The sequence below is a fragment of the Pavona decussata genome, unplaced genomic scaffold, assembly GCF_977016875.1.
Source record: "Pavona decussata unplaced genomic scaffold, jaPavDecu1.1 SCAFFOLD_302, whole genome shotgun sequence".
Taxonomy (NCBI): domain Eukaryota; kingdom Metazoa; phylum Cnidaria; class Anthozoa; order Scleractinia; family Agariciidae; genus Pavona; species Pavona decussata.
The window spans coordinates 1,281,863-1,297,859 of NW_028145698.1; the positions used below are offsets into that span (position 1 = coordinate 1,281,863).

General features: G+C 36.8%; 3 protein-coding genes across 3 annotated transcripts in view; all 3 read left to right on the plus strand.

The window, feature by feature from the left end:
* LOC146454405 (mitochondrial inner membrane protein Mpv17-like) overlaps positions 1–15,997 on the plus strand; it is a 29,481-nt gene that overhangs the window by 11,213 nt on the left and 2,271 nt on the right. The window lies entirely within an intron of this gene.
* LOC146454407 (uncharacterized) lies at positions 732–3,926 on the plus strand. The gene is made up of 3 exons (XM_085095529.1): positions 732–908; positions 3,048–3,177; positions 3,760–3,926. Exons 2-3 carry the CDS (start codon positions 3,090–3,092, stop codon positions 3,924–3,926), a joined length of 255 nt encoding a protein of 84 aa, XP_084951655.1. The 5' UTR covers positions 732–908; positions 3,048–3,089.
* LOC146454408 (uncharacterized) overlaps positions 6,474–15,997 on the plus strand; it is a 204,412-nt gene continuing 194,888 nt past the window's right edge. The window contains exons 1-6 of the mRNA XM_085095547.1: positions 6,474–6,641; positions 7,162–7,395; positions 12,898–13,057; positions 13,876–14,048; positions 14,521–14,754; positions 15,772–15,928. Coding sequence (XP_084951673.1) covers positions 6,530–6,641; positions 7,162–7,395; positions 12,898–13,057; positions 13,876–14,048; positions 14,521–14,754; positions 15,772–15,928 — 1,070 coding nt within the window. The 5' untranslated portion in view covers positions 6,474–6,529. The remainder of the gene's footprint in view (positions 6,642–7,161; positions 7,396–12,897; positions 13,058–13,875; positions 14,049–14,520; positions 14,755–15,771; positions 15,929–15,997) is intronic.

Here is a 15,997-nt window from a genome sequence, read left to right on the forward strand (position 1 = left end):
CACAAGGCTACCTGTATTTTTATATTCATAAAAATATTTAAAGTAATATAATATATTTTTAATTACTATCGTGAATTTAAGAAAATTTTCTAAAAACACATCGGAGACGTATATGTTAGCAATATGGAAAAAAAAAAACTATCGCACAATAATGGCCACATGTTAAATTAATTCTCAGAAATGCCATCACAGTCAGTTGCAACTGAATCAAAATTAAATGCTATCATTGCATCATAAAAAAAGAATCATTCTTCGAAAAAAGTCAAAATTATCTTTTCATTAGAATAAAAAATTGAACTTATAGGTAGCAAAAATTATAAATTATTTAGGGTTAAATAAGACAGTAAGCAAGACACAAGACTGCATCACATTTCAACAATAACATTCGAATAATTATATGCTTATTTTTAATCTTTCGACTGAAAAGAGTTAATCGTCACATATATCCACGTGTACAAAGAAGAAATTTAAAAGTCAATGTTTATTCTTAGGGTAGAACAAATGTATTAAAGATGAATATTTTCTTCATTCATCAATAAGGAACGACTTTTTTATTTAAATACAAAACCAAGCAAATGTCCGCTTTTTGTAGTTAAGTTATGCGAAAAATTTAAAAAGCTGCTTCTCTTCAGGGGAATAAAAAAGAAACTTGTTCAGTTTTTTTGGTCATTCTTTTCTAAAATTGACATAAATTACTAGTTTTAAAGCAAACTCTTTGTTAAATTAAGAATTAAAAGCAAAAAATCTACCGCGGAAGTCAAGTGAACATTTTATGCAATTTGTTATCACAAACCACAGCTGGACAGGGCTGTACTTTCTAAGTGCGTTCGGTGTTGCCCACGCTTGTAATCCTGAGGAACAACTTCTTGCAGAGAGAATCGATTGTTATCAGTCATTCAGTCATTCAGGTGAGTGAAATTATAGTTGTTGTTCTCTTTGTGTATTAACTGTCCAAATTGACTGTTCAATTAATATTTAGCTAACACATCCAGCTACTGACGCAAATAGAAGTGAAACTTTGGCGCAAAGAAATAAACACAACACTACGCATTTTGATTATTTCACAATAAACACAAATGAATATCGTGTGAGCCGATCTTAAACTTCGTCAACAAAACGTACCCATTGGTTTGAACCATTAGTGAGAGTGACCTGCTTTCTAGTACTTTTGTCGCAAAAATACACCATAGAATGACCCAGATGACTATTTTGCATAGCATAATTATTACTAAAAGCTACCCAAAAGTTAGAAGAATATATCATAAGAAAAAGCGTATTACGAGTACTGATAATAACGGATGCTCTTCACCAGTAAACAATTACAACTTGCTCTTCACAAACAAGTTTTTTCTTTAGAAAATAAAATTAGCATCTCAAGATGCGAAATTGCTGATTATGCTGATTTTCTCAAAGGTTTTCTTTAAAAAATTAAAATTAGTTTTGTTTAGTTTTTCTTTTTACGAAGTAGACAACTTCTTGTAAATGATCATTACAAATTTACTGGTTAACTGTTTTCAGTATTTCAGTTGTAGCCATTATAATATGAACAGCCGAATGAATGTGTTTGAGTTCATGTTAACTAACTCATAAATTTTTCTAAGGCTCTGTAAGTGTTGTTATAGCGGAATTGCATATCCGGTGTAGAATCTTATTAAAATGGCCGAGCTGCCAGATGCCGTTTTCTTTATTTACTTCAGTAATGACTTGAGAGAGGGCTACGTTCAATTCTTTTGCGATACTTTGGGTCATCTGATGTTTTGGGAAAAAATTATCATGAATGTTTCATGAATTTTTTTTGCCAAAGATCATTAACATCAACTTTCTTGTTATGTTTTTACTGCTTTGGGAAGCACACAACTCCGACAATTAAACTCATAATTATGGACTTCGTCAATGTATCGCCAGAGCGTTTTAGTAAATGCTGGTTAAAGCAACATTTTAAGGATTGAGTTCGGTACGGTGAATACTTGTTTTCCGTCGTCTTACGTCAGTTTAGGTGATTTATGCAACCTGATTGGCTGTACGAGTGGTCCAGCTTTCAGTCATCTGGAATGACTCTACCAGAAGTCTCTTCCAAAGCGAATAATTATCTCATTGAACACACAATATAAATTCTCTTTGAACCTGAACAGATTAAAACTTACAGGGAAAAAACTTTTTCTTTCAAAAAGCATACATAATTTTATATGTGAAAGAAATTATACATAAGCCAACATAAACATGGTAATGACAGGATTCATGTCCTGACTCGAACAATCAATCATACCATTATTCGTTCAGATAACTCTTTAACCAAAACTCACCTGTTCCTTCGCATCTTCTTTAAAACACTGAACCTTTTAAAAGATTAAACTAAAATGTCAGAAAAGGTGTCCATAAAAGTGCTATGGAAAAGATTCAAAATTGGGTTGTTAAAAATGCGAAATATAAATTATCCTCACATCCTACAGCAAACACATGGCCAATGAATTGACAAAAGCTGCTGTAAATCTATTGAAAAATATAAGCAGGTCAACATTGAGTCATCAAACTTTGTCATTGCCAGAAATACAACTTGCATAACACACAGTAGCTGTCAGTTAAACTTTTATCCTCCCAGGGTTATAAATATTAAGAAAACAACTGGCTCACCTCAGTTTGGTGCGTGGGACTTAATTTTATGTATTTAATAGTTATTTTCCTGGTAGTGGATGAGTGCGTTTTACGTGGTAATAATCTATCAATTCTTGTGATAATTACCGGCTATTGTTTAACCTTGTTTTTTGAGTGCGGCGTAAGGGAAAATTTAATGGTTGAGATGTTGCTTTTTTGCAGACAGGAGATTATCGAATTGTCTCGTTTTGGTTAACACGCTGACAATAGTTGGCGACATTGTTTTCTTGTCATACGATATAAACAGTCAATTAATATAAATTACTTCAGATCGTCACTTGAGATTGGTGAGGAAAATTAACAGATTTGTCTTTGGCAAGATAAGGCAGTATTAATCTAGGGCAGTATTTTTAATAACTCGCTTTATTTGAGTAATTGATTCTGTTTACCCGTAGGCGTCATTGCTCCAGTAAAAATCAGTAATTTGAGCAATCACGATGGTGTATAAACACTTCTCCAGCATGGCAATGCTAACCTTGCTATTTGTGCTGTTTTGGAACGAGAACGGCGTTCTCGCAAGCCAAGGTAAGGTCACTTCATGTTTCTTTTCTTTGTTCCATTTTTATTATACACTAACAATCGTGGTATTATAGGCCTTATCAGTTGCCATGTAACATGTAAGTGTACTCAATTATCACTTCTGGTAGGTTTTACAGTATGTCTCAAATTACAGGAAGTGACGTCATTGACTCAACACGAAAAATTCATATGGATTCTACTTCATAAGCTGTATTCTGCTGTTGCGAACTAAATAACAGCAGAATACAGTTTATGAAGTAGAATCCATATGAAAATTAGCCGTGTGGAATTTTTCGTGTTTAGCCAATGACGTCACTTCCTGTAATTTGAGCCTTAACTTCCGGAACAAGGCCAAGTAATGGCGGCCGTGAAATCTCGAATAAAAAGCTAAAACTTCCAATCGCCGTAAAGGATTGAAATTTGGTAACATGAGTAAGAAGGTCACATTCTACACGAAAATGCAAAAAGATGGAAAATGAAATTTTCGTCCCAGGGGCACTTTAATGTCATAATTTTCTGTTCAGTAATTGTATCTGCTTGTTTGTGTAGACCTGCTTGAAGTTGATTAAATACTTTTGTCTTTAACAGAATGTGGTTCGGTGGTAAACAACTCGCTTTCAATTGCAAGTCCTGGATATTCAAACTTTAACTTGAAGAAAATGAATTGCAGCTATTCGGTTCCAATTCCTGGAGGCATGGCGCTGTTAATCAACTTTGACGAGTTTGACTTGTGGCGGTACAGAGAATGTCGGTAAGTTAATTTGACTCTATCATTGTAGTGGTAAGTGAAATTGTTCAAGGGTTTTTATTTTGTTTTTGGTCTTTTAGGATCGGGGAGGGGGATTCGCCCACCCCTCCATAACTTCGCTACTATAAAAGCTATGACAAATAGACTCGAGGGATTGATAGTACATTAAAAAACGTTTTCTTTGACGTCCACAACAGGAAGTGAAGTCGTCATATCACGTGGTAGTGGCGTCATGACTGCCATCTTGGATCCGTCATTTTGGATTAATTTCTGGATTTCCTCAAAACTTCAGGAAAGCACTGAAATTAAGCGAAAAGTAATCAACACGATCAAAGGAGCTCTGATATGAGCTAAAAACACCCAATTTACAATAAGAAAAGTAATTTTCTTCATTTTGAAATAAGATTTACCATTTTCTGAAAAAAAAACTGCCGGTCATTTCATTGCTTATTATGATAACATCAAAGTCAATGAACACTAAACGACCGCACAAAATTTTTCCCAGATAAATTTCTGAGAAGGTGCTGAAGTTTTATGGCGTTTACCGAAATGCTGAAAAAAAAAATAGTCAGGTTCAAAGTCCTCGCGGGCAGAATCCGAATGATTATCTAGACTTTGACGTGCAGACGGAAGGAATGGAGAACGCGTGTATGTTTAGGGAACTAATGAAGTAGGATAAGTGTTTTAACATTCAGTAAATTAAAATTGCTCCAACGAGAGCAAAACTACTCGCCCCCGATTGGCTGTGCTCTTCTTTTCTATTTTTGGTTTCTTTATTTTGTGCCCAACAACTACGACTACGAGTTTGATTTTAAAGTCACCGATAAGCCAAGTTATTTGAGCAAAAAATGCATGGAAATCAAGTTCGTATATAGCTTGGAAGAAAATGAATAAAGGTGAATTTTCGAGTCTTAATAGAAACAACAAAATATTATCTGTGTTAAAAGCTAAAAACTTGGATCGACTAGACGCTTAGCGGATTTGTTTGGTTGCCAAAACAAATCATTCAATGTGACTAAGGGATTTCACCTCGTTATGGCTTCTTTCAACGAACGATAACAGAGAAAAACAATGCTCTTTAAATGGGTGTCAAGGACCAGGTCAAACTCGGTGGAAGTAATTACTATTCAATTTCTTGCTTCGGACGCACCGTTTGCTATTTTCAACAATGTTTTGTCATGTGTTGGGATAAAGCTTTATAGCGCTGGTGAATCAGTTAATTTGTGACTAACATTTAGTTTAATGAAATAAGGCCGTATCTTTCTTTACATGTCTATAACGATCATTTTCTTGTCTTGTGCGCTAAGAAAGAGGTAAATTGTTTGTTTTTCGTACGGATGAGCGGTTTTACTCCATGGCTGAGTGTTTCATGAAGTGCCTTGAACAGCTCAATGGTTTTAAAAATTTTTGTCTTGTAATCGCAATGAACCCTCGTAGAATTAAGCATTACTCTTAATTCTACTCGGCCTTGAGCAATTATCTGTACCTATTTTCCCCTAATTCGCAGGTTGTTGACGTTTATGTTGTCCTATAAACGACATTTCAATTAGTGAGACGTATAAATCGTTCGGCTTGAAAGCAGGTTAGATGTAAAAGGTGTTGAACACATTTTCTCTCAAACAAGCACTGAAACATAAAAACAGAACAAAACAAAAGCTATGTTAGAAAGACACTTTAAATAAGTTATGTGTCGTTTCTGAGGAAGTAAAAAACATTTAAAATTTGTCAGTTATAAAAACAACTTAGGGAGGGCATTCTTGGGGAAACCATTACAAAGATGTTTTCTAAGAACTATTTTAATACAAAACCCTTAATGCTACCTTGGGAAAGCTGCAAAAATACCGCATTTGATCAACTGGCAGTGTGTATATTGTAAAAGAGACTTCTAATTTAAGAGAACTTTACGGCATTAAATGTTTGTTTTATTTAGTTCGATTTGAATAGATTTGGATTTTATCAAGGGGAGACTGTTTATTTAGTATGCCAGAAAAGTTAAGCGCCACATTTTAATGAATAACATTTAAATTGAACGTATCGTCATATCTCATCCAAAAAATTTAGGGGATAATTTAGAGAATTTACACGATGGTGTTATTTCTCTGTCCAGTCCCATTCAAGGGGTATTAAAGACTCCTTTTTCTTCGCTGATTTTCTGTTTAAGACAGCATTGAAAAAAACAAAACAAAACAAGGTACCAGTTGTTAGACATTTTTTTTCTTTAAGGAACGCGTCTCATATTGCAGTTATCCGAGTAGAAGAAGCCTGACTCAGGATTGCTTAATTGTCGGTTGGAAAACGGAAAAATGGCAAGCAAGGAAAAGCACACTTGGGTGAAAACTGTGGGCAATTAAAAAGGGTACCAGCAAATCCTTATTACTTAACGTGTGAAAATGTCACCGAAAACGAAAAAGATAAAACGTGTTTCATTAGGCTCACAAAGAAAGATTGGACTGTCTGTAGACGAAGTGATCTATCGGCCACAGCAATAGAATTTTTTCCAATACCGCCACATTACTCTTCGTAATTAAAAAAAGATATTTTCCTTGCAGTTATGGCTATTTGAAGATTACTAACGAGAAGAAAGAGTCTTTTGGCGTGTACTGCGGTGAGATGACTGGAAAGTCTGTTTCTGTATCTGGAGACCAAGCAAAAATAACATTCTTCTCATATCATTTTCTTTTAAGAAGAGGATTTCGGTTATCCTTCACCACTGGTTCACCTGGTAAGAACATATTAGCTGAAGACATCGCACACACTAAAATTATAACAAATAATAATAATAATAATAATAATAATAATAATAATAATAATAGTAATAATAATAATAATAATAATAATAATAATAATAATAATTAAAACAGCAGGTACTTACTTAAACTTGTTTCAAAGATCATGTTATCATTTTTAACTTTACAACAGCACAAAGTAGCATGGGAAATTCCGTCTAAGAAACAGCTGGGAAGCTGCTTCAGCACTTGCAGACAATTAACGCGAAATATAAGGGGCTAGACAAAAATGCACTCCTTAGAACTTTGCAACAACCAGTTTTTGCCCTGCGCCATGGAAATCTTTACGGGCTATTGTTTATTTGACCTACTGTATCTAGTTGCTACATCTAGGTTACTTTTTATTCTCAAAGACCACTTCCTTCCTTACTCAATCGTCTTTCAATTTATTGTCACTGCTACGCCATCAATGAAGACTCTTTGCACTGATAAATGATTTTATTATGCTTGTTTTAGTCTCACCAAAGGTGGTGTCGCCAGCACCTGTTGTGCGATTGCATCCACACGTCGCACTCGTGTGTACAGCTAACGGAACTCTTCCCATATACATGGCAGTGATAAGAAACTCAACAATTCTGGTAAATAAAACAAACACTGCACGCATCCGGATAAAGGAGGAGGGAAACTTCACATGCCGAGCAAGAAGCAAATATGGAAACGACGAGAGGAAGTTCATAGTAGTTCTTGACGGTGAGTCATTCATATTAACTTCTCTTACTGATCTAGCATTTTTTTAAAACGTTTTACAGGAGTGTTCCTGCTAAGTGAATAATACAATTTAGCTGCATTTCAAGCTTCATTTCTGTGCCGCATTTTGTTATCTTTTGTTAAGTTCAAGTTTCAATCCCTTGGTCTTTCGTCGCTTTTGAGTGTATGGAAGACCTTGTTAACTGATTTAGTGTTCACAGGCATAAAAAAATATATATATATATTTCAGCAGTGAGTTGCTTGACAGGCAGAGAGAGAGAGAGTCTTTCCTACTCCACCCGCTTTTTAAAAAATAAAATACGTTGCCAACTTTTTAAGATTTTCATGGTCATTCCGGGGTTCTTGGCCAATGGTGCTGATACGAAGGTGACCCTCTTCACTCGAAAAAGAATTGTAATCCTCAAATCTTCTCTAAAACGCAATTATTTTACGGGAGGGAAATATCAATCATAATAAAGTAACGGTGCTATGGGTAAAGTAAGAATCCTCTCCTGGTAGTAAGTGATCATGATAAGCCCTCTATCCTCTCCATTCAGAGATTATCCTATCATCCTTTATAAGAGGTCCTAATTCCATCCGTCTTTTTAACCAAGGGAAACAACAGCTCACACTGACAAAACATGCAATTGCTGTGGGCAAACGGGTTCCTCTAGGAATTACTTCATTTTGCTATTTGTGACACGACTAACACGAGCTCGTAGCAAGTCTCATGCTGTGATGGCTCCACTGATGCGGTAGCCGCGTTGCGATTGGTTGAGAAAAACTGACTTCTGAGAACTCACCTCCCCAGTTCGGTTCGTAAGGGCTCTTTTCCCGGTGGATAAAACAACAAAAAAAGCCTTCCCACCTCCCATATACCGGGGCTTTACCCTATTTGGGCCAGGCTTTTCTTCGTCTTCCTGGGCCGGGTAGCGGGGAGGGGGATTCCACCTTCCTTTGTAAGGATAAAAGATATGACAGGAAGAGTCGGAGGACAGATAGTCCGTCTAAAGATGTTTCCTTTAGGGTTCGCCAAGTTTAGACGTCACATGGCGTGGTAATTACGCATGAGGAGGCAATCTTGGTAACCGCAATCTTGGATCTACCATCTTGAATTTGTGCATTTTCACAAAAATTTAAGAAAGCACTGAAATTGAACGAAAGTTTTCAAAATCAATAAAAGAACCCTAACATGAGCTAAAACACAAAAGTTACTGTAAGAAAAGTGATTTTTTTTTTTTCATTTTAAAAGTTTGGGGGGGGGGGGGGGATTATTGTACCCGCGGCGACTTTGAACCTGAATAACTTTACAATATTCGAGCAAAAGCCATGAAACTTTAGGAATTTTTCACGAATGATGTGGTCGATTAATGTTCACAGAACGTAAAATTAAGTGTAAGACTGATCGAACAGCTTAAATAATGTTATTGCCCAATATTTCGGTTAGAAAATTCTAACCTTCTTCAGGGGCTGCAAAAGCAAAAAGCTTCTTCAGCCCCTGAAGAAGGCCAGTATTGTCCAACCGAAATATTGGGCAATAAAATTATTTTAGCTGTCCGCTTTTCTGAAGTTTTCGGAAAATCCAGAAATTCAAGATTAGGGATCCCAGAAGGCCGCCATTTGGCAATAACGACCTTGTTACCACGTGATATGAGGTCCTCACTTCGCATTGCGTACTCAGAAGAAGACAACTGTCTGAACTGTTATATTTTCAGAGTTATGGAGGAAGTGAGGGGGCGGGGGGGCAGAATCCGCCCTAGAAGACAAAAAGATATGACCGGTCTAGTTGCAAATTTCAATACAAACCTGAAATTTCCAATAGAAAATATTAACGGCAGACTGATCCCAACGGCGGAGGTGACAAGCTTGAGAGAGCAAACAACAAAAGCTAGAATAACTGAAATATATTTGTTTTTTAAAAAAACAAATTTTTTTGCCCGATATTTCGGTTTGCAATACAAACCTTCCTCGGGGGCTGAACGAAAAAGAAAAGTGAGAAACATAAAAGGATCGTTACAAAGAAGATTTAAAATATAAAATGCGTGACAATGATTGGTTGTTTAGGACTAAGTGTGAGACATGTCATTGGCGTGTTTCGTCACGTCTATTTATACCAAGAGGGTGCAATGTTTTAGCTTTGTTGATTAAATGAGCTTCACGAGCCTTTCTAACTGAGTCACGTTTGCTGCGTATAAGTTCAAGCGGGATTAGTTGGACGTCGTTGATTGAGTGGCCAGGTTGGTTGAAATGTAGCGAGACAGGAGTGGGGTTGAGTAGTTGATGGTGATTCAGGATAGATCTGCGATGCTCCCCGAAACGTTCATTAAGTTTGCGCTTTGTCTCCCCAATGTATTGGGAGTGGCACTTCTTACATTGAATTAAATAGATTAGGTTTTTGGAATTACAAGATATGTAGTCAGAAATTTTGCGTGATTCGTTAGTGTTGAAAAAAGTGTAGTTCGTTTGACCTTCTTGGAGAAATGAGCAAGTTAGGCATCGTGGGTGGTTGCATTTATGAATCCAGCGGGTTGTTGGTTGGAGGGCTTGTTTTGAGGTAGCTCGGAATGGACCAGGAGATCACGTAGACTTGCGTTACGTTTGTAGGCGATAACTGGTGGATGAGGGAAAACTTGTTTGCAGTTGGCGGAGGACTGGAGGATGTTGATATGTTTTTTCACAATAGATGAGATTTTGGGAAGTGCAGGATTGAAGGATATGACGAAGGGTGTTCTGTCTGTTTTTGTGGCTTTCTGTTCTTGTGGCTGTAGTGTTGCGTGACGTGGGATGGCTCGTACGCGATTTGCATCTTTTTGTAGGGAATAGCGGCTATAACCACGTTGGACCAGGTGCTTGATGAGTTCTTCGCTTCGTTTATCAAAGAAAGCGTCAGTAGAGCATATGCGACGGATTCGCAGGAAAAGGCTGAATGGAATAGTTTGTTTAGTGTGGTTCGGGTGGCATGAAGTTTTGAGGAGGTATTGATGCTTGTCTGTGGGTTTTGTGTGGAGATCTGTTTGGATGTGGTTGTTGCTGAGGTGGACTTGGACATCTAGGAAAGGGAGTGAAATTTCCATGCTACTTAGAAACATTTGATAAGTTTTACTTTTCACTGTTGTTGACGACTAACGGCGACTGATTCTACTGATACTGTAGCTAGAAATGTTTCTCAATCATACGTGAACAAAACTCTTGCGGAATAGAAAAACATCTATGTATAAATGCAACAATGGACAAAGTACGAACCTGACGAATCCGGACACCTAGCAAAAATTATCGCAAGGTCATCATGTACATGTATTAAAAAGAATGTGAATTAAGGACTTTGTCTCCTAGTACCGAGGTATTTTTGCACAGGATGTGACTATGTGGGAATAGCAGATCTTAGTAAGGGTTATTGGAATCCAAAAAGAAATTTTGTGGATAACCACGCATTTTTCAGGGATATTTAAGCAATGAGAATTCTTAGAAGATGTATAATACACAGCATTATATGGCACTTTTCTCCAAATTGAAGCTTAAAAAACTCCGAAAATTGCGTTGTTATTTCTAATTTTGTCTTATTAGTTTCCAGCTAATATCGTCTTTCCTCGAATAGTCAGAATAATATTTGTTTTAAAAGGTATCGTCCTCATGAAAGAAATCCGAATTTATCGGACCATGCCGAGATGCGCAGAACGTATGCGCAGTAGCCAAAGGCAGCCATGTCCTTGTAGCAATTGACACATAAATGGATAAGGAAGGGTATTGCCACTCCAAAATTGAGAAAACCTTAGATTTAGCTAATCCTGGTATTCTGTCTTTTGGAACGGAAATGAGATTACGGTAATGAACGCCTACTCGAACAATTTTACCTTTTTGGAGAAAACCATTAAATTATGTACAGTTTTGCTCCTGAAGAGAAAGTGGCCTATGTTGGAAACTGTGTTTGTGTATTATCCTTTACAAAGATCACTAGAAAAGTACGCGTTTATCACAGTAACTTTCATGTATGAAAATATATCAACTAACTTGAGAGCCATAATGTTTTAACATTCAGAGAGATTTTCAGGTAGTGACATATGTGTTCGTTGTGACCTGGACGATACTCGGTGTAAAAACCTAAAAGTCACTAGTGAGTCTTACAGGGTTTTTTTTTAAAAAAAAAGGCAAACAAAAGGTATGAAATCTGGTACAACAATTGTTTGTGAGACAAAAAGCTAGAAAATAAAAGTATCGAGGCTTCATTGAGGCCTTAAGCTACCGTTCGGATAAAACGTTATTAAAAATCCAAGCTTTCGCCGATCGACGGCATCATCAAGGTTAACAGAAAATATTCCGTGTAGAGCTTATATACAAATAAATGTGACGTAAAATTTATGAAAGGTGTAAAATACGTGAAATGTGCGAGAAGTATAAAATGCAAATATGGATAAAATAAAGGATAAAACGATTTAATGAGCGAGTGCCACCGATGTATAAAATAGTCATTAAAACAAAAGGTACGGCGAATTCTTTGCATTCCTCTCGGGAGTTGAGGGAAGGTTTGTACTTTTTTATGTAAAATGCTTGAAATAGGCGTAGATTTGCAGGATCGTTTTCCTGCGCAATGATCTTGATTTCATGTACAATGTTCAATCAATAATCAATAATCAATAAATCTTTATTTAAACACGGTAAAATCCATCAGGAGTATATAAATTAGAAATAACCTAACTATCCTAAACAAAATTCAAAACCTGACTACAACTAATCTAACTAAAACCTGTTTTTCATGAATGCCGTGTGTAACATTAAAAATGAACATTAACTAATCTTTTAAATTGACTAAGAGATTCAGCTTCTCTCACATGACAGGGTAGGCTGTTCCAGAGAACTGCTCCGCTATAAGAAAAGCTGTTTTTCATGAAATTAGTTCGCGGAAACGGGACAAATAGTTTGTTAGCAGAGTCCCTCAGGGAGTAACGCGTTTCATTTCGTTTAACAAATTTAGATGATAAATATTCAGGAACAAGACCATTTAAAGACTTGTATACCATTATGGATTTCTGTATTTGAAATTGAGTGCTCAAGTCTTTCCAATCGAGTTGTCTAATTAAACGGTTAGCATCAGCATCATAGCCAGAGAAGGTTAAAACGCGAGCGGCACGGTTCTAAAGCTTCTGTAGCCTGTCAAATAATGTTTTACCACAATCACCCCAGACAAGATTGCAATAATCGAAATGAGATTGAATTAGTGCGTTGTATATATAATGAAGGGTAGGTGGAGGGACAAAAGGTCTAATTCTTTTTATTGCTCCTATTCCGGAAGCGATCTTTTTAGATAATTTATCAAAGTGTGTTTGCCACCGTAGATTTTCATCAATAAATATTCCAAGCGATTTGACAGAGGAAACGTGTTCTATCGGAACATTATTAATCGAGAGCTCAAGTGGATTCGCCAAAGTACTCAATTTTTGTCTGGAGCCAATTAGCATGAATTCAGTTTCAGAATCTTTGTTTATTGAATTCAACTTTTGCCTTTAATAGATTGTGGTCCAGTGGTTAATAACACGCTTACAAGTCCTGGATATCCAAGCAACTACCCAAGGAATAAGTACTGTAAATCTTCGGTTTCTGTCCCAGGTGCCATGGCGTTGATTATTAACTTTCAAGACTTTGACGTGTCTGGGCGGCATGGATCATGCGGGTTTGTTAAGTCGACTTATTGACAATTATGTTGTTTTGGAAAACTAATTATTATAATTAGTGATACATGAATAAGGCGGTTCAGGCTTTAAAAAAATTATTTACAAGGCCTTGTGGAACATTTTGCTGAATCAAGGAGTAGAGTAGAAAAAGAAGCTACAAAGGAAGTTTAAATTGTATATATGTTTAAAACTTTGTTGATAAAAACAATTTGAAAGAGTGCATTCTTGAGTACATCATTAAAAATGACATTTCTCCTAAAGCCAGCGACACACTTGGCGATTTTATATCATGTTATATGCCGATCGCCGCGATCGGCGTATAAAATCGCCGATGTCTGGCATGTCAGATATCGGCGATTAAATACGCCGGCAATAATTCGCCAAGTGTGCCCGTTCCCGCGGTTTCCTACTGTCATTATACTGCGAATCGCCAGTAAGGTCAATCTATCAGGTTGGGCGATTTTATCACATGAATTTTTAAAACTGTCACATCGCTGCGATCGGCGAAAAAAATCGCCAAGTGTGTCCGCATCAATCGGTCGCAAAAATCGCTCGCGATTTTTGCTGGCGATCAAATTCGCCGCAATCGGCGTATAAAATCGCCAGGTGTGTCACCGGCTTAAGAACGTTTTTAATAGAGCGATAACGAGAACAATTGGCCTTCAGCAGCAGAAGCCATTATTGCCCTTCCCTGGTAAACGGGTCAATTGAGTTAACGTGAGCAATAACCTTGGATAAAACTTCTTTAGCGTCAAATTCATCGCCGAGTATATTAGGAAGTGTATCATGAGATCATGAAGGAAATTTTTCGTTGTAGGTTTAACTATTTGAAAATTACTAGCGAGAAGAAAGAGTCGCTTGGCGTGTACTGCGGTGAGATGTCTGGAAAGACTGTTTCTGTATCTGGAGACCAAGCAATAATAACATTCTCCTCAGATGGTAGAGTTGAAAGAAGAGGATTTCATTTATCCTTCACCACTGGTTCACCTGGTAAGAACATATTAGCTGAAGACACCACAGATGTTAAAATTATAAACTGAAAGTAATAAAAAGAAACAGCAGTTACTTACTTTAAATAAACTTGTTTTAAAGACCGTTTTATTATTTTAAACTTGAACCATGCAACAAAGTTGCAATGGAAAATTTCGTGTGACAAGCAACTGGGGCAACTGCTTGAGCAGTTGCAGAGAAAGAAAAATATTTTCGGCCAAAAGATTATCCACTTTTATATGAATCTTACTTAAACCGGGTTTGCGTCAAGGTCTGAAGAAATCTTTAATGGTTATGGTTTGCACCCCTACATTTAGTTGCTGCAACCAGCTTCGTTTTTTGCTTGTTCTTAAATTAAGGTCTACTTTTGTTTGTACAAAGACCACCTCCTAAAGTCAGTCTTATGTCATTTTATTTCCGATATTATGTCATCAGTGACGGAACGTTTTCAATCTAATCATCCTTGTTTTAGTTCCACCAAAGGTTGTGTCACCAGCTCCTGTTGTGCGAGCGGTGTCAGGCGGCAAGCTCACGTTGTGCACAGCCAACGGAACTCTTCCTATATATATGACGGTGATAAGGAACTCAAGAACTCTTGTCAATGCAACAAACACTGCACGCATCCGAGTAAAGGAGGAGGGAAACTACACATGCCGGGCGATAAGCAAATATGGCACTGACGAAAGAAAGTTCATAGTTGTGGGCGGTGAGTCACCTAGATTATTTCTTTTAAAATGCGCTTAGAAACTCGCACTTTTGACAACAGTTTTTCATATATTACAGAAGTCTTAGTCCTCATGAAGAACGATAATGATCAGCTTGACGTGCCAGGAGAACTTTTTCTTCCCAATTTCCTATTCTTATACTAAAACTCTTTAAGTTTGATAGTATAAGAGCGAAGAAAACTTAACGTAGACTAATGATGGCCAACACAAAATGTTTCTATGAGATGCTGACGTCACATTAAGTTATATCTGCATTATAACTTCATCACCGCATCCATTTTTGATCCACCAGCACTCCTTTTTGCTATGTTCTGTTTTGTTAAACGTTTGCTTTTTTTTTTTACTTGTTTTTTTTTTCAAAAGTTTGAAAGTAATAAATTAAATGAATTAAGTAAATATTTGAAATCAAATACCTTACGACCATGGGTATTGGTAAGGATGAATTTGGTAAGAGTCAGACCCCCTATAATTATCCCTGGGCGCAAATGGCTTTTCTTTGTTTCAGGAAAAGATAAAGACGTTCCTCCCAGAGTCAACAAGTTTGGTGGCTTTTTTAGGCTAGTTCACGCGTTACCTGCCGAATTTTCGACCGGTTGAAAATTCATGCTATTAGATATTCCGTTCGCACTGAAGAACGCTAACCGTGCCAAAAATTTAAACGCCTAGTCGTTCAAAAATTAGACCTCCACATTCGAGTTAAATTTTTTAGCCGATGCGGTGGAAACTTTGACCGACACGGTGTACGGCATAGTTTTTTGAATGCGTGGTAACTCATCATTCATTTCATGTTCCTTTTCTTTGCTCCAGTTTTATTATACACGTACAATCGTGGTGTTAAAGGCCTTGTTGCCATGTGATATGTAAAATGTACTCAATTGACACTTCTGGTAGGCTGTGCAGTATGTCTTAATGTCATAATTTTCTATTCAGCAACTGTATCTGCTTGTTTGTGTAGACCTGCGCGCTTGACGTTGATTAAATACTTTTTTCTTTAACAGAATGTGGTTCAGTGGTAAACAACGCGCTTTCAAGTCCTGGATATCCAAACAACTACCCGAATAATATGGATTGCAGTTATTCGGTTCCAATTCCAAACGGCATGGCGCTGGTAATTAACTTTGACTTCTTTGACTTGGAGTTCCATAAAGAATGTCGGTAAGTAAATTTAACTCTATTATCATAATGTTAGTGGTAAATGAAATGGTTCAAGTTTAACTCTATCTA